General features: G+C 36.7%; 1 protein-coding gene across 4 annotated transcripts in view; it reads left to right on the forward strand.

The window, feature by feature from the left end:
• The first annotated feature begins 5,862 nt into the window (after positions 1 to 5,862).
• SUPT3H (SPT3 homolog, SAGA and STAGA complex component) overlaps positions 5,863 to 26,132 on the forward strand; it is a 540,470-nt gene continuing 520,200 nt past the window's right edge. For 2 of the 4 annotated variants that reach the window (XM_036116215.2, XM_036116144.2), the window contains exons 1-2: positions 5,869 to 6,118; positions 20,169 to 20,269. In XM_036116215.2, the coding sequence (XP_035972108.1) occupies positions 20,169 to 20,269 (101 nt within the window). In that variant the 5' untranslated portion in view covers positions 5,869 to 6,118. Of the gene's footprint in view, positions 6,119 to 20,168; positions 20,270 to 26,132 lie in introns of all 4 variants that reach the window. The other 2 variants (XM_078055280.1, XM_036116430.2) reach the window with 2 other exon arrangements.

A 26,132-nucleotide genomic window follows, 5' to 3' on the forward strand; every position in this document is an offset into this window, starting at 1 on the left:
TGTTAAAAGAATAATTGTCATACTGGCATATATTTATTGAATTCAGAAAAAATAAAACACTAACATTTGAGATAGGATCTCCTGTTTAATTTATTCCCATGTCTAATACGTCAAAAATATAAACATCATAAATATTACTCAATAGCTCATTAAAAACTGAAAGACAACAATAACTATGAATTACTGAATATTTTCAAAGTGTCAGGAACTTTTCATTTAAATCCTGATAACAACCTTACCTCACAGATATCCTTATTCCTATTTTATAGTGGAGGACACTTATTTTTTGGAAAGTTGAATAATTTGTCCAGGGCATCATGGCTTATAAGTGGCACCAAAGCCCATATATTTTGTACTATGCCTGACTGAGTTATTGAAGTTGTCTTAAATATATTCTGGAAAGAGAAAATATGGCCTAAGCTGCATCTATTAAAAAAACTAAAACTAAAACTAAAATAACTTAATCAAATCTGCTGGTATAGTTTCTTGATCACTAAGAACTGTTCTGAGCATTCCTTAATCAAAATAAGTTTATTGCATCCAGCTTCGGAGTGTGAACCAGGAATAGCAGGTTGCATTAGCCATACTGTGGTGTATTTCACTCATGGCACTGATTAAGTTTTGGTACTGTTTCCATGCATAATAAAAAAAAAGAAAAAGAAATGCATATGTGTAATAGCAAATGGAGGCAGTTATCCAAATAATTCACTGAAATAGATCCATTTTAAATCTAAATATTTCAATGAAAATACTTTGGGGAACTGGATGTTCTGTATTTTTGTGTCAACTGAATTCCCCACCTTGCTGTCAGGTATTGATAGAACAACAGCAAAAGAAAGGGTTTTTTTTGTTTGTTGTTTTTGTTTTTGTTTTTTTTAACAAGAGGATGTTGAGCTGGCTTCACATGTTCTTAAAACAAAAGTCAGATATTCCTTGACTTATGTCATACAGGTCTATATGGGCCTCTATAATGTGAGCAGGATTAGAAATCAATTAAATAATTATTAAACAAGTTTACAGGTACAAACTTTTTTTCATTTCCATAAGAATTTACTTATGATGGCAAAACAATAGATAATACAAACATTGTACTTAATTACTTATTTATGCCTAAAAGTGAATTCTTGATCTCTTACACCTACCCAACATATCCATCCCCACTTTTTCCCATTTCAATTACGGCAAATTCATTTTTCCAGTTTCCCAGAACACTTCAGTCATCCTTTATGCCTCTCTTTCTCTAGAACTCCCAATCCAATCTGTCAGGAAATCATATTGATTTTGAAATTATATCGAGAATTTAACCATGTCTTATGGAGTCTACCGTAATAACCCTAGTGCTAGCTACCAGCACCTCTTGCCTGGGTTACTGCAATAAGACCTGTACTCCACAGACTATTTTTAACCTGGCAGCCAGAGTAATTATTTTAAAACCTAAACTACATCATGTCAATCCTCTACTAACAGCCTGCCTGTCCTAGGCACATAGGCTTCTACCATCTGGCCTCCTAGTACCTCTGTGACCTCACATTATACTATTTCTTTTTTCTTTTTTTTCCTGGGTCATTTTTTTTTCAGGGAAAATGGCCTCTGGCCATTCCTACAACTTAGTAGGTTTGTTCCCAATTCAGAGCCTTAGTGTGGGTTATTCTCACTCTCTGGAGTTATCTGCAGATATCTCTTTCTTTAGATATTTGCAGCTACCTCCTTCACCTTCATCAAGTCATTATTCAAATGTCACTTTCCCAGTGAGGCCTACCCTGCTTGCCCAATTTAAAAATGAACAATTCTCCCATTCTTCCTATGCTTTTCTCATTCCTTATCCCTTCCCTGTTGTGTAAATTCCCCCCCCCCCATTCTGTTACACCCATGGCTTTCTAACACATTATTTAGGTATATTTAATTTATTGTTCAACTACTCCTACTATGTTTGATAATGGCAGAGATTTTTGTCTGTTTTGTTCACTACTATGTCTGCAGCTCCTCGAATAATGTCAGGCACATGGTAGGCCTACAATAATTATTTGTTGAATGAGTGAACTAATAAGCACCCATCACTTACACTCAGTGAATAGACCTTATCTTCAAGGGGAGAAATGTAGAAGTTGTTTGTTTCCAGAACAAGAGAATTATATATTGGATTCCATGGGAATGAAAGCAGCTAAGTTTCCATATGTCTAGAGAGTTCAGGGGCTTTTTGAAACCCTGATAGTGTATGATTCCTTTCCCATTCTAAATCTCAAAACATGATCATTTTCTCAGTAGCCAAGGACTAATTTTAAAAGATCCTGGAGTGTTAAATCTGCAATGAGAGGTTCCTAAGAGAATGGATCATGATTACAGTTCTACAAGCTGCTCAGAATTATTAACATTTCTTCTCTCATCACTGTAGTGCTCTTCTTAATTTGAAATCTATGAACGTAATTTGGAAGGTATGGGAAGCCACTTTGATTACACCTTGAATAATTATGTGATACACCCCCCCTCCTGTATTTCAATAGATTTGATTCGTGTATGTTTTTCATGTTGGTCTTTTTTTTTTAAGCACATAGTAGCAGTTGAATATCCATGTCAGCCTACAACGAGAGCCTTGAATATTCTGTACCTTTGGGTAGCACAAATACATTGAATGCTGAAATTATTTTGTACCACTTTAACCTCCATCCTTGGTCATTCCTATTTTATTTTATTTTAATTTTTAATTTTTTTATTTTTTAAGATTTTATTTATTTATTTGACAGAGAGAGACACAGCTAGAGAGGGAACACAAGCAGGGGGAGTGGGAGAGGGAGAAGCAGGCTTCCCGCTGGGCAGGGGGCCCGGTGCGAGGCTCCATCCCAGGACCCTGCAGGGATCACAACCTGAGCCAGAGGCAGATGCTTAACTACTGAGCCACCCAGGTGCCGGTCATTCCCATTTTAAAGGAGCATAGAATTTTAGGGCTACAAGGTTTTCGTTCATTTGGTTTGATCACCTTATTTTACAGAAATGAAAACGGAGGCCCAACAGTGCTAAGCAGCTTGCCCAGGTACCACAGAACTGAGTAATCTTTTTGGTCAGAACAACTTGTTCTATTTTTTTTTTTTTTTAAAGATTTTATTTATTTATTTGAGAGACAGAGAGCATGAGAGGGAGGAGGGTCAGAGGGAGAAGCAGACTCCCTGCCGAGCAGGGAGCCCGATGCGGGACTCGATCCCGGGACTCCAGGATCATGACCTGAGCCGAAGGCAGTCGCTTAACCAACTGAGCCACCCAGGTGCCCTGGAACAACTTGTTCTAAATGTAAAGCAAGCTGGAATTGAAAAAAGCTTTTAATATCAGAAAATTAATTGAATATAGCAACAATTGCAATCTGCAGTTCTAAACAATACGCAGTTCTACCCAGTTTATTTCCATGGTGACTTTATAAGCCACTACTTGGAAATCTAAGACAGAGAGAGCAAAGAACAAAATAATTGATAAATGAGACAAGAAAGAGCTTCCTTCAGGCATCCTAATAAATAAGAGTCACATGGATCACAAAAGAAAAAGAATTTGCAGGTCACCTGCAGTGAACTTATGAGTCCACATGAGGAGAAGAGACCACTTCATCATAGAGATGTTTCCATATTAGGCAGAGCTTCTGCTATCTGGAGAATTAGGGTTTCTTTCATTACCTAACCTAATCATTTTTAGGATGCCAAGAGGCATGTTTACTTAGATGACTGCACTTTTTTTTTTGCACTAGTGACTCTATATGAAGATTATTATGCCAGAGGAATGTGAAAGTCTATGGTAACAATGCTTCATTTTCCTTTAACAGCTCTGTTTAAGGGACAGAGACATTTTTGTGGTGTGATGCATTCACTTGGTCTCCTGGCGTTTTCTCCACATGCTTTGGAAATCATGTATTTTTCTGAGAGATGGTAGTCGTGAATGTCTTAATTTCAGCAACAGCTTCATTGTTTTAACTTTGTTTTAATTAAGGTACCCTAGTAGCCTTGATAGTTTAGGATACTTGATATTAACCGAATGGAAGATATTTTGACCCTTTGTGTACAGCAGTGCTCTCAAACTACAAACAAAATTATGGCTAAATCAAATTTTTAAAATGGATTTTAATAGATTCCAGGAGGTAGGAACACTAGGATAACTCATGTGACTTCAAAGCTATAGATCTCTGCCAACAGCACAATTCGCAATTTCCTAAGAGTGAATTTTTGAGTTCCTTCTACCAGTGCCTGGTTTAATTCAGTTTCCGTTCTCCATGGCTCACTTTCATTAACTCCTGTTGTGTGTGATTATATGTAGGTTAGACACCAGTAGCCTGAGAGTAAGAAGATCTGGGTTCTATTCTGAAAAGTTAGGTCAAATCTGGCCTCCACGTGATGCAGGTAAAACTCCCGTGCAAGTACTATGGCAACATTAACTGAATGTAATTTTAATTGAAACGATCTGCTTCGTGTTATATTTCCTTAGATGTAATATCAATTTTTGTCTTCATTTTCTCCTAAATATTTTCTTGGTAACATACTTGAAAGGGCTTTTCAACTACTGTATAAATTGGTTTTCTTTTGTAAGAAATGATGACAATTCTGTTACTTTCCCTTCCCTATTCTTTACACTTGGCCCAGCATTGCATTAAGCCCTGATTTACACATTATGATGAGATTTTTACATCCTAAATATATTTATTATTTTGGAACTTTAAGTATTTGGCAAATTGTGAAGTGTTGGGGAGATTAAAGAGAACTAAGCACAAAATTAAGAGCAGACTCGACTATGACCCAGAGGAAATATTCAAATAAGTTGCTATTTTAAAAAACGGAAGCAATTAGGAAGAAAAGATTATGTCAGAACACAAATATTCATAGGCAAGAAAATAACTGAAGCTATAATGCTTTAAAAGACATGATGAAGGTTAGTAGTTGAATTTCTGTGAAATACTTTATAATATTTGACGTCACAGGAGTGGACGTAAGCATGGATGATAACTCAGTTTTCTTTCCTAAACAGCTGAAAACAATGTTAAAAATATATATAACAAGACTTCATATACTGAAGTAATTGACTATTGTATTAAAGAACTACATCTATAGCACTCAAATTGAGAGCACAGGACAGGCAGCTCAATAGTGGGGGTACAAGATTTAAAAACTAGAAACAGGCCAAAATCCTAAGGAAAAATAAAAATAGGATCATCCAAAAACAACAACAAACCACCCCTTGATATAGGAAAAGATTTCAATTATAAAAACGCGGTCCTTAAATGCCTGAATTTGGTAAAATGAGCCTGGCGATGGGAGTGAGGGGTATTCATGGTGGACCATCATCATCTCGCACCGCCTCTCCAATGCTTTGCTGCAGAGGCAGGGTGGGGAGTGGTGGTGTTCGGGAGCCTGCAGAAGAGCCGGGAGTCTCACGGTCCCAGGAACACCCCGGCACTGCGGTCCCTTGGGGGAGCAGGTCTTTTTGGTCTCTCCGTTTCCCTTCCCCATCCTAAAAGCACAATCCGGTTAAGACTCCGATTCACCCCAGTTCCTAGACAGAAGCTTACACAGGACAATCTCTGCCCTGAAGCTGAAAAGAAACTTCCAGTGTAAGTCACCCAACCGCTCGAAAACCCTTGCCCTGTCAGCTCCATTCTTAAATAGAACGGCCTGGCGCTCGAACACCCTTGGATTCTCAGCTCAACTCCACTGCTCTCCCGGCAGGGCCCGCTTCGAGGCCCGCCGCCCGGATCAGGGTTACCCGCCGCGAAGAAAGACGCTGCGGGTGCGCTCCACGACGCCCCGCCCCCGGCGAGCGTGGCGGAAGTGGCTTGCTCGGGAAAGGAGACCACGGCCACCTGGCCGAGCGCGCATGCGCCAGTGCCCGCGCAGCTAGTGGTGGGGGCGTCTGCAGCGCTCCCTCCTCCGGCTCCGCAGCCCCCGCCCCACGGAGAGTCGGGCTCACGCCATTTTGTGCCCCCCCACCCCTGCCCCGGCCGAGCCACCTTCTCCCTTTCTACACTCTCAGCCCTCCACCCCGCCCCTTTCCAAGCGTGTCCCGGGCCGCCGCAGCAGAAATCGCACCATCTCTCCCCACATTCTCCACGCGGGACGTGCCGCCGTGCCTACAAGTGTTCTTTAAATCAGAGGTTGTAGGGGGTGCGGGGGGCGGTGCGGGGCGGGCGGGGAGAGGTCTGCGAACCGGGAGGGACGGCGCGTGGCGAGCCCCGCGTCTTTGGGCCCCGGCCCCACCCTGGCCCCTGCCCGAGGGCGGCCGCGTGGGAGGAATGGGCGTTTGCGCTCAAGGGCTGAAGGGAGGACGGTCGTGTGAGGCGCTGGCCGGGCTCGGCAGCCGGTCCTCCCGCCGAGCGTGGAGCAGGCTCTTGACTCCTCCCCGTCGGCGGGTGGGCGTGGGGCGAGGGGAGCTGGGCAGGCCAGCGGGAGCTGGCGTGGCTGGGGTGTGTTAGGTACCTTTCGCGCGTCCTGTAGCTAGTGTTTTGCTGGGAAGAATCTTTACGGAAGGAAATTGCTTTATGGGCAGGGTGGAAGAAGCGTTAGGTAGCGTTAGGAAACGTGTAGCATCCAGGAAAGCGAAAAGCTCCACTCTGTTCTCTGTGGGCTGTGCCCACATCTGTGACCCCTGGGGAAATTATTTATCCTGCTTTTGGCTGGGTGTTCCGGTCTGTAGATGGGGGTAGTAATAGCCTAGTTTAGCACCAGGCACTGATCAATTACATTTAAGTGTAATTCATTTTAGTCTCTATGTTTTAAGAAATTCAGAATGACTGTGACCCTGTTTTCTAAATTAAAAAGCAAGACGCTTGAATGTCCTATAAGCGAGAGTAGATTTATAGGAATAGTGGAATGTGATATCTGACACTCAGAGGCGACACTGACATGTGTTGTTAATGTACACGTGGATAAATTAGCATACCCTCGTGAGGCTGATACAAACTTTAAACTGTTCCGTTTGAAAGAAATTAGTATATATTTATCTGGGTGGAAAGGACCTAGGGTTTTAGCCTATGTTAGGAGTCAGAACTTTGGAAATGGAATTGAGTGAACCGTGCAGTGATTTACTTGAAGACCAAATTGAGGGCGGAACTCCTGGAATTTCTGGTGGATGTTTCAGAGAGACAGGATTTGACTGTCAGAACAGTTTTTTGATGGTACTTTGCAAAAAGAGAATGCACTTCATTATTGCAAATTTCTTATCTCTGGGAATATTTAAGCAAAGATCCAGAGCAGCCAAAGTCTAGAGCAGCAATGTCTAATATTGTAGAACTTTCTGCCATGATGGAAATATTCTGTAATCTGTGCTGTACTAATATGGTATGCACTGGCCTCAGGTGGCTCTTGAGCACTTGAAATATGGCTAGTGCACTGAGGAACTTAATTTTAAATTTTGTTTTAATTAATTTAAATATAAATAACCACAAGGGGCTGATTGCTGCCTTATTGGACAGCCTAAGCTTAGAATTTAGACTTTGAGATCCCTTCCAATTCTTGATTTGGTTGAGTTTTAAGTCAAAGAAGACAACTCTTAGAACATTTATTGCCTTAGGGAATCATAATTATATTCAAATAATGCCTTTTGCTCAAATACTATAGTTCAAAGCATGGGTCTGTTAGTACTTATTTACAGCTTGACAAATTAAAGCAAATCATTCTTTTTACTCCTTAGGTTGTACAGCTAATGCCAGATTCATCTGGAGAGCCATAGCAATACTATCTGGCATTTCCTTTAATCATTATTGTACCGTATTGTGGCCATGGATTTTCACTCTCTTTTATCATTTTGGTTAGGTTTAGTGAAAACTTTTCAACTTTTTTGTTCCTGAAGTTTTTTTCCATTTGAAAGGTGGTGTTTTTTTGTTTTATAACTTTTGTATAGTAAAGCAAATTGATAGTTTCTAGTAGTAACCTTTGAGCATTGGGCCATTTTATTTTATTTTTTAAAGATTTTACTTGAGAAAGAGCTCTAAGGGGGGGGAGGAGCAGAGGGACAGGGGAAGCAGTCTCCCCACTGAGCAGGGAGCCTGATATGGGGCTTGATTCCAGGATCCTGAGATCCCGACCTGAGTGGGAGGCCAACATTTAACTGTCTGAGCCACCCAGGTGCCCCACACTGGGCCATTTTAGAAATAGTTTTGTGGTTATTGGTATTCAGAACTTTTGAAGAGATAGTCTGAAACTTGGTGATATTTGTAAGATTTCTTTCTTTGATATATGTAGATCTTTTTTTCCCTTTTTTTTTGAGCAGATGTCTATAAAGTTAAGTTTGAGAATAAAACTTAAAAAAACCTTTTTTTATAGATAGCACCCATAACTCTGGCCTGGTGTCTGTAAAATGGTGTCCTTGATCTCAAGGCTGAAGATACTTGCTAGATCTGGGCCAAAAACTTAAAGCTCATGGATTAAGCATATACAGAGAATAGCCTATAACATACAAATCAAAATGCGTTGCTCTTACATAGGATGATTGTATACCCCATCTTCTCTGCGACAGTCATTGTTTAGGGCCTATTTGTCCTGGCATAATTATTAATAGAGCCCCTTTCATATAAAAAATGTCCCAGTTGGTACCACATAAAAATATCACCCTACTTTTATTCTTGTTGAAATTTGTAATATGTAATTTTAGGAGGATTAACCATATTGCAGTCTCACAAAAGTACTAAAGTATTGAGAGAATTATTGCTTGTATGCTTAAATAATAGATAAGATATCTGGAATAAGGCCAGCAAGTGACCTGTCCATTTAAGCCACTCGTAATTACAAATTTTTGCTTCTCTCCTTATATTGAATGGAAATCTTGGGCAGGTTGATTTTTGTTTTTTTCTACATAAATGATTTTTTGGTATAGGAGGCTGCAAAGAAAGTCAGACCATGTCAATCAAATCAGAAGACTGAGTATTCTTGTTGAAAGTAATACCCATTTTATTTTATGGTGAAGTTGAATAGTGAAGTTGGTCAGAAATCTGTTTATTATGCATTTAGAATGTTCAAGAAGGATTTTGCTTATAGTTCACTTAAATAGTAAAGAAAAATACTTCAGCCAAATGCATTATTGTATTAATTTATACTGTGGTAGGTAAAATGTTTTATTGGGAGTCAAACACACTTGGTTTGAGTCCTTACTCTGCTGAGGATTAAAGGAGGTAATCCATGTGATGCATTGCATACAGCAAAGCGCATAAGAAGTAAGTGCTCAATAAATATTAGCTGTTTTAGCCTTAAGTTTATTAATTTTTTTAAAGATTTTATTTATTTATTTGAGAAAGAGGGAGAGCACAAGCAGGGGGAGTGGCAGGCAGAGGGAGGGGGAGAAGCAGGCTCCCCGCTGAGCAGGGAGCCTGATGCGGGGCTCGATCCCAGGACTCTGGGATCATGACCTGAGCCGAAGGTAGTCGCTTAACCAATTGAGCCACCCAGGCGCCCCTTAAGTTTATTGGATAAAGGATCTGGAAGAGATATTGACGTTCTGAGATACATTGTGGATAGGTGCAAAGAAGTACTTAAAACTAATTCTGAAAACCTCAGGTTAGTCCTTCTGTACCATATTCTCTCTTTGTGACTTCAGTTAAAGTATTTAACCTCTCTGAGCCTCAGTTTCTTCTTCTGTAAAATGGAATAAGTATCTCAACTCATCTTAGCCTTCTCACAGGATTGTTGAAGACTTCAGAAGAGAATTACACAAATTGTCTTGCTTTACAGACATTTTATTATTTAGTTTTATCTCAGCTTGTCAACCTATCCCTAGTAAAGACTGACCTTAAATCTGCAAAAATTGTTGTGTATTTTTATTTGTAAAACAGTATAGGGTATTATAGGCACTACCTGAGGTTGCTCTTTTTAACAATACTGTAAATCATGGTATTGGTGCTTTACTGATCTGGTTGCAATACATTTTCTTTTTTTTTCCCCCAAGATTGATTTATTTTAGTGGGGGCAGGGGAGAGGGAGAGAGAATCCTAAGCAGGCTCCACAATGAGCATGTAACCTGACTCAATCCCAGGACCCTGAGATCATGACCTGAGCTGAAACCAAGAGTGGATGCTTAACCGACTAAGCCACCCAGGTGCCTGTGATATATTTTCTGCACAAAACAACTACGTATTACTGCTAAGGGAGACCCAACATTTTAATGGACATTTGATGTATTCCATCTACTGTGCAAAATGCTGTATCTCATTTGTTTGTCCACACATGTCATTCCCACTTAATAGGTGATACTGATGAGGCTGTTACTTTCTGGAATGGTTATGTCAGTTTTTTCGTGTTATACTACTGCCTCTGATAATATCTGGCTGATAGTGGATATTGAAGGTTAAATAAGGCAATGAATATGAAAATAGCATGCTATCTGGCATATGGTATGTAGTAGCTGCTGAAAAAAATGGTTTATCATTAAATTCATAGGGCAGTAAATTGAAAGAATTTATGTGAGTGTACTTTATAAATGCAAAATACTATACAAATATAAATTACTTTAAAATCTTGAAGTGTACTCTTGTTTTAAATGCTATAGAGGTCTTATGACTGAAGATTGTGTATTTCACTTCCTTCATATTATTTGCTTCTAGATCTTTAAAGGACTACTCCTAATCATAACATTCCTTCTTTGAGAATATAGATGTTTAGTGATAATACTTTGTGATATGTTTTTAAGAAACTGTAATTTTGCTTGGATTCTTCTTTCTTTTTCTTCTTCATCATCATCATGATAATGAACTGAGTGCTTTCTACGTACCAGCACTGTCCTGAGTGCTTTATATATATTCCTTCATGTAATCTACAAGAGGAGTATACTTTTAACCTGCATTTTAAAGATGAGGGAATTGAGGCAGGGAGGTGATGTGACTTGCCCAAGGTCACATGGTAAGTGTTCGAGCCTGTATTTGAACTCCAGAGCCCAGCTGTTAATGCTAAACTGTGAGTTGGCATAGGCAGATATTTCACAACAAAGTTCACTATGACAAACACATTGTGGAGGTCTTGTGAGTTAATTATGATCAACTTTTATTTGTATGTTCCTTGTGGGATAGTAGAAAGAACTCTGGACCAGAAGTCAGGGGACCTCAGTTTTAGTCCCAGCTGTATCACTAAATAGTGATGTGTCCTTGGGCAGTTCAAGAAACCCCTCTGGACTTCAGTTTCCTCACCTGAAAAATGAGGGATTTGGATGAAATTAGTTTTTTTTAAACTGTAGTTCTGAACCTCAGATGTCTTTGGTCCCCCTCCCGCCAATCTGTATAGTTATAGTTTTGTCTATTATAATTGTTTATCCATCTGCCTCAGATTTACTTTCAAGCAAAGACTTCCTGAACTTTTAAAGTCATCAGTCTCTAAGATAACTTAATGACTACTTACTATGTGTACAACTTCTCAGTAATTTCACATTATTTTAGTGTGTTAAAGGAGATAGGCATTGTTTACAAATGAAAAAAACTAAGGCACTAAAATGGGAGATTCGTGAATTTTTGTAAAAATACGTATGTACGTGGACAGAATATTTCAGGTTATCAGCTACCTGGGATCAAAGCCTGATTTTTATTAGACTTGTGACCTTTAACCACTTTTTACTCTCGCTTTCCTCATTGGTAGGGGGATCATGACATGCCTTGTAGGGTGAGTGTAAACAAACGTGAACTAATATAGGTGAAAGTCCTTTATAAACTCTGAAATGCTTATACAAATTCAGCTTTTTTTTACATGGCAAAAGCAAATCTCTAATTCCTTTTTCTTTTTAATCACATGAACTATGTTTTTAACCACATCAGATAGTTTATTGACTTGTTTATATCTAAAATAGACTCCTCATAAGGTTAAATATTTCTAGAATGTGAATCTAGAGTGGTAGAGAATCTCGATGTTTAAGAGAGCTCCCTTTTTGACATCCTTGTCAAATACGCATACTATTAAAAATATAATTGAATAAAAAATTTTGCATTTATTTTATCTGAAAAGTTAACCATTAAGTCACTCAATTTTATGATATTTTATGTAAAAAAACAGTGTTTTAATATGAGAAAAGTAAGCTTGCCATTTTGTCAGGGTTTGAATGTGAGGTATTTGAGGATGATTTGGTATGCACATTTGCAGTGCTCCTCAAGACCTATTTTTGCAAAGAATAAAATTTTTTTTTGAAACTCAATATTTCCCTAAGAGAGTACTGGATATGAAAGCACTTGAAATAGAAACCTGTATTAATCTGAGACTGAAGAAGAAAAACGTAATAATAAAACTTCACGGGTCTCTGAGCAGTCTGTCACTGGCCTCCTATGTCTGTAGGTTAAAAAGAAGTAGTTGTTTCTGTAGCCAACTAGGATATGTAAATGCACGGTTTCTATCTGCCTATTGGGAATTTTCATAGTTTATAGATGTTTTGATATTCTTTTCAATTCAGGTAGATTTTTTGGATGCCTAATATGTGGGAGCCACTGTCGTCTTTATAACACTCCTCTGAGAGAGGCAGAAATTATTCTTGACAGATGGGGAAACTGAACTTGAAAGATTAGTTGGGCCTTATTTTAAGATTCTACTGTATTGATTAATTATCCATCTTAGCACAACCCTGTGAGCATGACTTATTTCAGTTTTCTGCCTTACAACATCTGTCGTAAAACTTCTACAGGATTTCATCTCCACTTGAATGTCTAATAGTTGTCTCAGACTCAATAGGGCTCAAACTGAACTCCTGGTTTGTTTTTTCCTTTTCAGTTTTCCTGATCTCAGTAAATGGCACACCATCCAACCTGTTGGTCAAGCCCCAACTTCAATGTCAACTTCAGAGTCATCTTTGACTGCTTTTGTTTCATACCCCCTGTCTAATCGATTCATTAGCAATCAGCTCTGTCTTCAAAATATATTCTAGAAGACTCATCACTTCTCACCATCTCCACTTGTTCCACTAATTCAGGCCACTGTCCTCCCTTGTCTAAACAACTTCAGTAACTTTCTCACTGGTCTCCTTGCTTGTACCTTTGCTTCTTCATAGTATAATGTCACAGCAGTGAGAGTTAGCTTTTTAAAACCTAAAATATTTCAGGAGCACCTGGATGGCTCAGTCAGTTGAGCCTCTGACTCTTGATTTTGGCTCAGGTCATGATCTCAGGGTCATGAGATCGAGCCCCGTGTTGGGCTCTGCACTCAGTCAAGAGTCAGCTTGGGATTCTGGCTCTCTCCCTGTGCCCCGCCCACCCCCTGTGCTTGTGCATGCGTGCACACACGCGTGCGCTTTCTCGCTCTCTCTCTCAAAAATAAATAAATCTTAAAAGAAAACCTAAAATATTTCAAGTCTCTTCCTTTGTCACAATTCTCTAATAGTTTCACATTATATTCAACTAAAATTTAATCTCCATGGCCTAGAGGGCTTTATATCATCTGGCCTCTTGCTGCCTATCAGACCTTATTTTCTACTGCTTATCCCCTTTGTTCTCTTCACTTGAGCCACATTGGCCTCAGGATCTTGGTACTTTGCTATTCTTTTTGCCTGGAAGTTCTCCAGAGCTCTCTCCTGGGCTTTATTCAGATCTTCTATTAAATATCACCTCCTGGTTGAAAACAACTTGTTTAATTTGTTTTCATAGCATTTGTCACTACCTGGTATTATATTTATATGCTTGTTTCCTGCATTGTAACATCTTTTTGTCTAGCTCAGTCACGACCACATCCCGAGCTCTTACAACAGTGTTTGGCCTGTAGTAGGTGCCCAGTAAATAGTTAGGAATGGATAAAGCCAATGAGCAGGTGGTGCATTGGCTTTAAATAAGGAGGTGCCTTGAATGTCCTAGGAGGGAATCAGGAGAAGGTACAGTGGCTTTGGTAGAGCTGAGTGGAGAGAGTTAGTAAATAAAGGCTTTTCATTTCTTTGTGGAGGAGGAGGTACAGATGCAGTCATCTGCCAACAGTTGGGGAAGTTTATTTTATTAATAAACTAAAATAATGTGTGTGCACTGAAATATTTAATGTTAAACAAAAGGATTAGTAAATGAAAACATTAGATGATAGGGAAAGGAGAGTTCCTGATGATCATGAGTCTGGGAAGTCTTCTTGGAGATATTGAGCTTAGGTTGGGCTTTTCTAGGCAGCTAGGATTTGGAGAGGAAACAAAAGGTATCGTAAGTAGGAAGAATTATAGGCTAAAGGTTCAGAAGAACCTGGGATGGTTTGGGAGATAACTGGATATTTGCTTTGACTGCTGTGGGAAAGGAGACTGCAGAGGTCCTGTGGGACTGATTTTAGACAATTTTTGTCCTCCAGGTGAAGGAGAAATTTTGGATGCTTTCAGTAGAGGAATAACAAATATTTAGAATGAGTACTCTGGAGATGGTGTGCACAATTAATTAGAAAGGTGGGAGATGGGTTTAAGGTGAGATTGGAAAGGAAGAGATTGCATTAGAATTGCTTTATTAAAAGAAAATATGCCAGGAGCAGATTGCATGGATGTCGTCAGGAAAGGAGCTGGCGAATCAAAAATGCCTTGGATTTTTTTGGACTTCTGTGACTGAGGAGTAGTGTTGCTCTTAATAGAACTGGGAATGTTGGACAGGGAAGCAGGTTTGGTGGGGGAAAATATACCAGGAAATAGTATAATATATTACAGAGAAGAGTTTTTCTGTCTATGAATGTGAAGCCTTTGATAATTATATTAAAAAGGTGATTCTCTACTTATAGTATAGCTAATAACTTGCCATTTTGATCATTGGGTGTTCCTTGTGAAAATTTGTAGTTTCTTATCCATACTTATTAGAATCAAAGTGATTTTGGTTAGGAAGTACTTATTCCTGTTCCAATAGTTTTTAAGAAAAATAATTGCTCAATGAATGGTAAGGAAGAATGTTTACTATCATATTGCTATTTATGGTGCTTCATAATTTTCAACATACTTTCATTTCTGCACTTTGATTTTATAGTAATCCAGTGGCCTATGGATAGTTCAGATGTGCTATTCACTTACCTGTTTTTTGTTGTTGTTGTTTAATGCAGTTAAATATGCTTTATTTTCAGATTGTAACAGGTATTAAATTTCAGGACAGTTTTCCCATAATAATTGACTGGGTCTTAGCTGCTCCTCTTGTCTCATAGTATCTTGGGCATTATCTCTAAACTCATTCCATTGAATATATCTGATCTGTTAACTTCAGTAGGCTATAAGCTACTAAATGGCATAAATACGTCTTTCTTATCTTTGTATTCCTTGTTACACCATACAGTAGTTTGATCATTCACGCAACATTTACTGAGAATCAGCAGTGGTAGGCAGCATATTAGGTATTAAAGTTACAGAATAAACAGTGTCCTGTCATTAAGCAGTTAGCAGTTCGAGGACAATGAAATAGTTAACACTGTAGTGTGAGAAGTGCTATGATTGATGCATCTTATTTTAGGTTCTGAACTCATTTAATATGGGGTAAGTGAATACAAATGATTTTTAGTTATGAAAATACAATTAGCAGTTTCAGAAAAATTGCTGTTGATTTTGAAACAGTTATAAATTATGTGAATCATCTGTTCTTGGGTTTATTCATGGTATGTTGCTTCTCTTTTAGCAGGTAATTGTATGGACTCTTGAACTTTATACCTTCTGAAGTCCACTTGAAATGGGGCATATATAAATATATTGGAATTACCATTGTGTTATCCCAAATACTAGGTGTAGAAGTTTTACCATTTTGTACACTTAATTTTTTTAATTTTTTACATTCTCAGTGATTGAATGATCATTTGGCATTATTTTTCACAGCAGGAGAAATTTACATCATGATGTAACTTGAGTTTTTTGTTTTTTTTTTTTTAAACAACAGAACCAGAATTTAGTGTATAATAGTGTTGGCTTAACCATAATTGCTTCCTGCCTTTGGAGTTCTATGAAAATGAGAATGTTCTGACTGTAACAGTTTTCTATTAATTTATATGATGTAGGATGTTCAGCTTATGAGTGATTGGAATTGGAACTGTGTATGCTCAGAATCAGTACATAGGTCTGCTGAATTAATTTTCCTCAGCAGTGATGTAATAGAAGAAATGATAAAACTGGGTGCCTCAGTGGCTCAGTCGTTAAGTGTCTGCCTTTGGCTCAGGTCATGATCCCAGGGTCCTGGGATCGAGCCCCGCATCAGGCTCCCCACTCCACAGGAAGCCTGCTTCTCCCTCTCCCACTCCCCCTGCTTGTGTTCCCTCTCTCGCTGTGTCTCTCTGTCAAATAAATAAATAAATAAATAAATAAAAGAAATGATAAAACATTCCACTGTCTTAATAAATGGGTAGACTGATGGATTTCACAATCCAGATATTTATGTTGTTTTGATGGTTCTATAACTAGTAATAAAGTTTTCAACTCTTTGAGGTATTTTAAGCCAAAGGTGTTTCATGTTATTTCTTCTTTAGTCATTTAGCACCAAAAATGTGAGCTATAATTAGAAACCCAGTAGCATGTTCATTAAGTTTTTGTTTAATTCACATTTGTAATGTATAACTTTACTACAATTAAAAAAATTTTTTTTTGTTATAGTATTTTCTGAGGGAAAGGGTATATCCTTAAATGCCATCATTTTAAAATAAAAGATGTCACTTTTTCTACTCTGGAATAGGATTTTACAGGTGTGACATAGTATTGGAGCTTGACTTAATAGTCAGGTGTAAATATAAGTATTAATCAGAGATGAACTCACTCTTTGGGTTCACATTTAAACTGTGGCATGTTGAAATAATCTAGGTCTCCATCTGCACATCTGAATTCATTTTGTAAAATATGGCAAACAGCTGCATTCCAATTGAAAACTAAAACAACTGCAGGACATTAATCCATTGAGAAGATTACAGTAGGTTTTCAGTTCCATGTTAACTGTATTTATTAGAGAAAATTGACTTGAGTGCTTCTGCTTTTAACTGACTTTTTTTTTTAAATGTCTAGGAGAAAGGAAATAGAGCATTGGGTTGATAGGACTTTGATGAGTAAAGAAGTTATGTCTAAAGAAGTTAATTATCTAAATCAAACAAAATGCGGGTATGGGAAATAATTATTTTAAAGATTCTAATGAGCTATCAGCTCATCATGTCAGAAAAATGTTATTCACCTGTTTGATTTAAAAATTAAATAACTTGACTGAAAGGATGATCGTGGTTATAATAAACTAGGATTGGGACCTTTTACCTCTTACGAATAAATACTCTTGATACGAAACATTTGCAGTAGGGGGACAACTGAAGAGAGCTGTGGTTTTAATAAGAATTTACTTTCGGAAGTGTCTCCTCTTCAGAGAGTGTTAAAGCAGGGTGACTGGATTTGCAAAGTGAAAAAGGGGGCACATTGCTCTAGCAGTGTGTCACGGGACATCAGGCCGCAGGATCATGCCATAGCCTGGCACGTCTTCCAGTCTGACATGAGTCAACTTAAATCATAACTGTTTTTGGAGGCTGGGGTTAATACATAAACTTTGACTTTGACGTTTTCTCTGGGACATCATATCTTTGCCAGTGTTCTGGTGGGACAAGGGAAACCGTTTCGAAGGCCCTTGAGAGAGCCAGGTTCCTTTTTTATCACTGTCCTGATTCTGTAGGACTGTTCCTAGAAGTCACTGGGTTCCTGTCTGTCTTCCCCCAATCTTGGATTTGGTGATGTGATTTTTTTTTTTTTTAACCTGAGTTCTAGTGGTGATGCTTCTTTTCCTATATTATTTGTAGAAAAAAGTACCTATTTTAAAAGTCTGTGTAGAAAAAAACGGAGGCTTAAAAAAAGTCGATGGTCTTTCATAGCATTAGCTTCTTTATGTGTTTTAGAATTTTGGTTTTCAGGCTCAATTTGAGTAAAAGGTTTTTCCTTCTCTGCTCTTTCATTTGGCCTGGCCCTTAGGGATCTCATACTAGACCAGGGCTTATATTGGCGATAGTTGGCCTTGCCACAGAAGGATATTGGGATTATTCCAGATCTAGCCAGCCAGCTAGCGTGCTGCTCATCTTAGACCTCTGTCTTGTTGCCTTCTCTCAAAAGCTTCGTATATTGCCTATCTCAGGCAGTGGTTTATAGTAGTGGTTTATAGTAGTTATATTATAACAAATATATAGTTTCGTTTTTTCCAGTTGTCTTCATGGAGCCCAGTCCTTCCATCTCAGAGCTTGGTGAATAACCCTGGTTCAGGTTTCCTATATCAGTTTTAGCCTCCGTTGCCCACAGGAGCTGTCAGGTTAGAGGATGTATTAAGAAGATAAATTTCGCAGCAAGGTGAAGAATGAACTGAGATGGAAAGAGAGAAGCTATAAGTAGTGCTTATAGAGAGGGCCATAACAGTAGAACAAGATGGGGAGGATGTAAGAACATAAAGTAGAATTTGTTTGTTTGTGTTTTTTTTTTTTTTTTTTTTACAAATTATAGGGTACAGGAGAAGGAGTCAAAGACTGACGGATTTTGAGCTAGGATGACTGCTAGCAGTAGTGATGTCAGTACTAAAAAGTATTTTATAAGGAAACTAAGTATTTAATATTTGTTGAAGTATGTTAAGGTCTTTTAGTGAAAATATTCAAGTTTCTTAGACTTGTGATTGTGAAAAAAGAGTAACCTAAATTTGTCATATAAAAAAGCTTTTAGCTGATCAATAGAGGGAGAATTCTTAAGGTCTGTGTACAATAATAATAATTAACATTGTATGCTTACTGTGTGCTAAGAGCTGTTCTGAATGCTTTGTACACGTTAGTTCATTGAATGTTCACAACAACCCTAAGAATGTGGGATTATCATTTCCATTTTAAAGATGAAAGAACTGAAGCACAAAGAAGTTAAGTAATTTGCCCAAAGTCCCAGTAAAGTAGCAGAACTGGGATTTGAACCTAGGCAGTCTGACTCCTGACTTCTCCTACTTTACTACAGTATACCTAAAGTTTGCAGTACTGCTTTATTGTATCATATATTCAAATCTGCAGATCATTTTAAAGGAAAATTATATTGCAAAATTTATATGGACATAGGAAATAATAGCTAACATTTATTGAGCACTTACTGAGTAACAGTTGAGGCTTTTATCTACTTTCATTATTTTAATGTTATTTTCACTATTTCTTGTTTATGGGACTGCCACATGCATTAAATAAAATAGCATATATTAGGATCGGCATCTACTTTTCCCCTTATGCATCAACTTAATTTTATTGGGAAAAAAAGGTCACATTTTGAATTGATGATTTACTTAACCATGAGATTATAAAATATCACAATGTTTACTTCTGATCTACTGATTGACTTTATTTTTATTATTTATATTTTAGGCTTTGGTTTCGTTAGATTATGCAGTTTTCTAATTTTGTATTTTATAGCTGTGCAACTCTTTCTTTATATTAACTCTTACTTGGAACTCCAATACATGACATAGAAAAATCAGAGTTGTTCTCTGATTCTGGATGGAACTGAGAGGGTGTGCTTTGGGGCCACTGGGAGCTCCTCGAAATACTGCCCATGAACCTTAGGGCTCCCTGGAACACACTTTGAAAACCATGGAGTTCTAGTAAAGTATTTTAATGAGTCTTTTTCTTCCATTATTTATTAAAAATTTGTACTAAAATGTTTATCACTTAAGCAGAACTGGGATTTGAACCTAGGCAGTCTGACTCCTGACTTCTCCTACTTTACTACAGTATACCTAAAGTTTGCAGTACTGCTTTATTGTATCATATATTCAAATCTGCAGATCATTTTAAAGGAAAATTATATTGCAAAATTCATATGGACATAGGAAATAATAGCTAACATTTATTGAGCACTTTTTTTTTGATATCGTATTTGATATCGTATTTGACTAAGCAGTTTTTCCTCTTTACTGCTTCATTTTAAAGATTTATTTGAGAGAGAGAGGGCGCATATGAGTGTGGTGGGTAGGGGGAGGGGCAAAGGGAGATGGAGAGAGAATCCCAAGTAGACCCCATGCTGAGAGCAGAGTCCTAGGCGGGGCTTGATCCCAGGACCCTGAGATCACGACTTCAGTGGAAACCAAGAGTCGGATGCTTAACTGACTGCACCACCCAGGTGCCCCCTCTTTACTATTTCATTTTAATAAAGAACATTAAGTATGGACAAGTCAGATTTATGAACAAATTAGAAATTTAAAATTTTCTATTCTTTTTGAAGTAATTTATAATTGCTTCCATTTTCCATGCACTTATTTATAGTTAAATACATTTTGTAAGCTTTATTTCTTTTTTATTTAGATGAATAATACTGCAGCCAGCCCAATGTCTACTGCTACTTCAAGTAGTGGAAGAAGTACAGGGAAGTCTATAAGCTTTGCAGCAGAGTTACAGAGTATGATGTAAGTATGTGTCTGCATCACACACTACTATTTTAAGTTTATTCAGGTTGATAAAAGACAACAAAAATTATAAAATTTCTAAAACTTAACTTGGAAATGTATACTTAAAAATGAAATAGTCTGATAATAGTTTAAATAGCCATATGCAAAAGGGGCAAAAGTGGTTAAAAATGCTAGAATACAAAATGCAGAAGTTATTGTTGGCTACAGCTTTGTATTTGAAAAATAAATACTGGTTTATCTTTATAAAAGAATGAACAATCACATGAATATTTTTGCTGTAGTTATTTGTTCAAATCTGTGTTACGGATTGTTTATTACTATTTTAGTTTTAGATTTAGAGAATTTTGAGATTGATTATAGTTCAGATGTTTTCACAGAGAGGTTCTGTTTTTCACAAATACCGTAAGAATTCCATGAGCCTAATTTAAATTACTTTTTAGTTTTGATATAATTTGAAATCACTGTATTGCTGAATGTTGAGAAAAAACTTAGAACATTTAAAAAACACATTTATTGTTTTTGAGAAATTGCACGGTCTTTAAGATTTCTTTCCTAAGGCTCTATTTAGCTTGATTTCTGGCTTCTTCCACTGAGTGACATGGCATATCTTGATTTGACAGGAGATAACGCATTTATTAGAGATGTCTGCTGGCATATATTAGTTTTTCTTTATTATTGTTTCAGCAGACAGTTATCTGCATAAATGGGACATCACATTAGAGCTCTTCTTTTCCTGTGGATACATTATTTATGACATACAGGGCAAGTTGAAAAGAATGTTTCTGTTGACAGTTTAAGTATCTTCCTCTTGTGGGTGTATATTGATAGTCCTCACAGTGTGATGATTATTGTTCAAATACATATGCTGTTCATACACTTGGTAAACATACTTTAGACAACATTGAGAACGTTTAGATCTTAGGTTCTCAAGCTTTTTGGTCTGAGGATCCTTTTACATTCTTAGTTGTTGAAGACCTTAAACAGCATTTATTTATGTAGGTTGTATCCATGAATACTTATTGCTTAAAGTTTAGAACTGAGGAATAAAAAACATTAATTTATTTGAAAAATAGTAAACCTATTATATGTTAACATAAATAACATGTGCTCTATAAAAATAATTATATTCTTAAACCAAAAATCAGTAACATTTTGTTAGATAAGATGAGAATAAATTTAATATATTAATTTAGGAGTTATATGAGGGGAGCCTGTGTTTTAAATTACGGAAAATGTGAAGGGTTCATGCTGGTATACACTTTTATATAATAAGCTTTTTCATTTTAGTTTTGTTGCTTTACATTAAGAATTTTTTATGTTGCATAATGTTAATTATGGTTTCAAAATAATAAATGTGCTTTAGAAGGTTTGCGGTAAAGTGAAGAAATTCATTTTCCTGTAGAGCTGGTTCATTGATTTACTTTGCATTTTTAAAAGCTTTTAATTTCAAACTCAAGAAATTACAAAGAATAGGATAATGAACTCCATGCATCCATCATCCAACCTTAATAATAATTGTGTTTTGCTAGTCTTATTTAACCTACTCTCCACTTTTCTTTTGTAAAATATTTTAAAGCAAATCCGAGACATCATATTTCAAAGTTGGTGGTATTTATTAAAACAATATATTTGTCGTAGGTAAAAAAAACAAGCTCTATAGCACAGGTCAGCAAACTATGGTCATGGTCCCATGGACTGGCTGCCTGTTGTTGAAAATGAGGTTTTATTGGACTCCATCCATACTCATTTATCTGTTACCTGTCGCTGCTTTCATGCTACATGACAGAGCTGAGTATTTGTGACAGAGACCATATGGCCTGTAAAGCTGAAAATATTTACTATATGGCCCTTTACAGAAAAGGTTTACCTGATCTATGGAAACAGCTCTCTATAAGAAGAAAACTTTATTTCCTTTGGTCATTTACACTTAGGAGAGGTTCTTCTTAGTGCATTTGATAGACTGCAGGCCACTTAAGAAAACAGAAAAAAAATAAAAGCTAAATTCAGCACTTTCTTATTAAATACTTTTGCAAACATCTTCTCAACTAATATGCTTAAGCTGGATTCAGAATGCAAAAGTTATTGTTGGCTACAGCTTTGGAAGAAATGTACATTTTCCTTCTATTTCAGACCTCTTAGAGAGGCCACTCCTAATAGTTACATTCATCATTTATAGTCTGAAGTTATTTTTTTCCCCTTATGAATTGCTTCATAGAACAGGAAAAAAGGGCCCAAATTGGGGGAATCCTTTTAAATTTACCAATATTTTCTATCGGTATAAGGTTTTCAGGCTTTTGATTATATAAGAAGCAATATACATTTATTCTTGCTTATTTCAAATGTGAAGTGCAGACTTAAATCTTCATGTTTATTTTGTGTTATAGAAATTCCATTCTGTATATCCCCCCACCCCCATTTCACAGTCCTATTAACCCTGTGTATATTGTATTACCATTTTTTAATCCTCTACTGTTACTGTCTTTCCCACCCATTCACCATTAATGAGCGCTTTTTCTCTTGGCTCCCTGCCCTCTAAATAACTAACAATATTGTAGTGTTATTTCCAGGCAATAGTTTCACTGAAAGGTGTCTAGTTGTCAAGCACAAACAAAATTGTCATGATCTGCTATTAAATATAGAGCTGGCAGCTGGTCTGTACTACTATATGGTCCATTCCATCAAGGACCATATTTTAAGTTTGGGTTGTAAATAGTACAGTGAAGCATTCTTTAGAAGGTGTTTCTACACATTTTAAACTAAAGGATTAGCAGACAGACAGTTGCTGGTGCGTTGGGGATGACACAGCTTTCCCTTACCTAGTGCATATAACTCAGCACATTTGCTACATGCTTTTTAACACAGCTCTTTGAATAATGTGTGCTGGGAGAGTCCAGAGGCTTTTCATTTTTAAGTTATTGAACTCAAGTAGTCTGTAAATTACGAAGTGAAATCTCTTCAATCCACATTGCAGGTATTTTAATAAACTTAAGAATTTTGGTTAATTTAAATGCATATCAAGGAGTTCTTCATTGAGCTTTCTCTTCTTTATTTTACTGTACTTTTTCACGTTTTTGGCCTGGTGATGATTCCAGGTTTTACTGCTTGGTAGCATTTAGTAATTCTCATGTGACTAAATTAAAAAATGATTTTGTGTTTACATCTTATATTTTCTAAGAATTCTTCCAAATGAAAATTTCATCCTTATTTAAAATTCACAGATTGAAAAGAAATTGTTTTAATCAGTTTTTTTAGTATATGATAAAATTCACTCTCTTAACTGTATAGTTCTGCAAGTTTTGCATTTTTAAAAATCAACATTTATTGATCCCTTATATGGCAGGACCTAGATGCCCTCAAAATAGTGTAGCGATAGAGAAGGTTTGTGGAGACACATAACTGTCATGTAATAGGATGTGAAAAATTAATTTCATGGTAGTATAAAGAGTTCTGAGAGTAATCTTCCTGAGGTCTGTACTTCTGACTTCTTCCCGGAACACCTCTTAAGTATTCTATGAGCACCTCAAACTTAGTATGTCCCAAACTGAACTAATAATTTTTTCAGTGAGATTTGCTTCTTTTCCTGGGAGCTTTTGGGGCACATAGCAACAACTATTCATTCATTGCTGCATTAGATGAGGGCATAGTTGTCTATGTGAAATGGCATCATTTGGCTATTATTTAGCATTTTGAAGTTAGGAGCTGTGAAAGAATCATGTTCCCAGTTCTAGCCTCACGTTAATCTGACTTTAAAGAGACCTAATATGTAAACACATGTATTAGTAATAGATCTTTATTCAGCTGACACAGGGTTCCTTCAAATATTGTTTCCCTGGTGCATTTAAGTTTTTTAGGAAATTGGAGAAACATTCTTAAAAGGTAAATAGTGCTAACAATATATTACAACTTCAGAGATGCTTTAATAGTACTGATAATAGTGAATGCTTGTATAGAGCATAATGTGTACCAGCCACTGCCTGAGTACTCCCATATACCATTTCATTTAACCTTCACACAACCCGGTAAGGTAGATCCTGTTATTCCCCTTTTGTAGATTAGATGAGGAAATTGAGACACAGAAGTCAGTAACTCGCAAAAAATTGCCATTAGAGTAAGTGGCAAAACCTATATTTAAGCCAGGAAGTCTAACTCCCTCAGAATCCATGCTTTTGACATATTATGCTAAATTACATTTCAGCCAGTCAAACTTTGATTTTGATTTAGGAAATTTAGTTTACGAATCGATGTTTACTAATTTATGTGTGACTAGTGTACTGTAATGAAGTGATGTGAAAGCTGAATAATTATTGTTAATTAGTGTCATTAGCAATGAGGTCTAATTTTTATAAGAAGTATTAGATGAAGTTGTTATTTTCATATTATCATAGCTTTATTTCAGTTTCCTATGCCTAATCACCAAATCTTTTTAAGCAAGGCCATGTCAATAACCAAGGGAAAGTATAATTTTTCATTAAAATTGTATATTTGTTACTTATATGCTCCTTTTTGGATGCTCATATTTGTGATATGTCATAATTTTGGATATAAACATAGCTACATTGTTGAATATTTAAATGTCTATTATATTTTATCACCATTAATGTTTTCCTTTAATTCATGATAAATTTACACTAAAATATGTGGATAAACTTATCCTTGTGCTTTTTGTAGAATGCATGTATTTGGAATATTTTAAGATATACATTGGTTTATAAATATAACAATGATGAGGAAGATTTTCAAATTATTTAAAATTGGTCACAGTCTTTCCTGAAAGTGAGAAAATGTGCGAAAGCTGATTGAGAATATAAAAAGTGCTATGTAACAAAGTTGGTTATACTTAGTTTCCTTTCAGAAATTAAATAAGGAAATGTTTAGGTTGCTAGATCCAACTGAGTTAAGTGCTTGCCCTGAAAAAATGTGTCATCTTATAAATGGGACAAAATACAGTTTTGAATTTGTACTGAAATATCTCTATCAGTTATCTCGTGAAAAGAAAGTAACAAGGCTTTTGAGTTTAGGGTGGTATGTCTATAATTACCAGGAAGAAAAATATGTTGCTCAGTCTTAGAAATGAATCCCTCAAATTCAGGGGGATGGCCATTTTGGTAATTCTGTAATGAAAATCCTTAGTTATGTGGGGAAAAATAGGTAATAGTTCACAGATCCGTCATTCAGAAGTGCAATGTAGTTGCAAATTATTACACTGGAGAATGGGAATACCAGTTCTGAACTAGTTTGATGGCAGAACCAGGACCTAGCTGATTCACAGGTACTTACAGAATTCACTTATCTTTAGTACACACATCCTACTGTGTTCCTGAGTGCTTGCCTAGATTCTGCCTGTTGGTGTTATGTAGCGTATGGTTTCTGTTCAGTATTAACTTTCTAAAACTTGAAAACTTGTGAATTCTGAAATACGTTTCTCAGATAAGGGATTGTGGACCTGCATCTACCTCATAGGCTTTATATGAAGATGAAATGAGATACTGAGTCAAAGCACATAGTTACTGTTCCCGGCACATGGTAAGCACTGTCCTGTTAGTTGTTGCCATCATCTTTTAAAAAAGGTTATTGTCAACGTCTGATTAGGAAGCTTATAAAAATGATTCAGGTGCAGGGGGAAATGTTTGCAGTTTTATGGGAAGAATTTTTATAAATACAGAGAAAAAAATGAATTGTCTACATTGTAGCCTGCAGTCCAGTAGAACTTTCTGCACTGATGGAAATTTCTATTTCTGTGTTCTCCAGTATGATAGCCACTAACGATGTGTGCTTACTGAGTACATTTAAATGAGCTAGGCACCTGAGCAACTGAATTTTGTATTTATTTTAATTAAATTTAAATAGCCACATGTAGCAA

This window comes from Halichoerus grypus, chromosome 9 (assembly GCF_964656455.1).
Source record: "Halichoerus grypus chromosome 9, mHalGry1.hap1.1, whole genome shotgun sequence".
In the NCBI taxonomy this organism is placed as follows: domain Eukaryota; kingdom Metazoa; phylum Chordata; class Mammalia; order Carnivora; family Phocidae; genus Halichoerus; species Halichoerus grypus.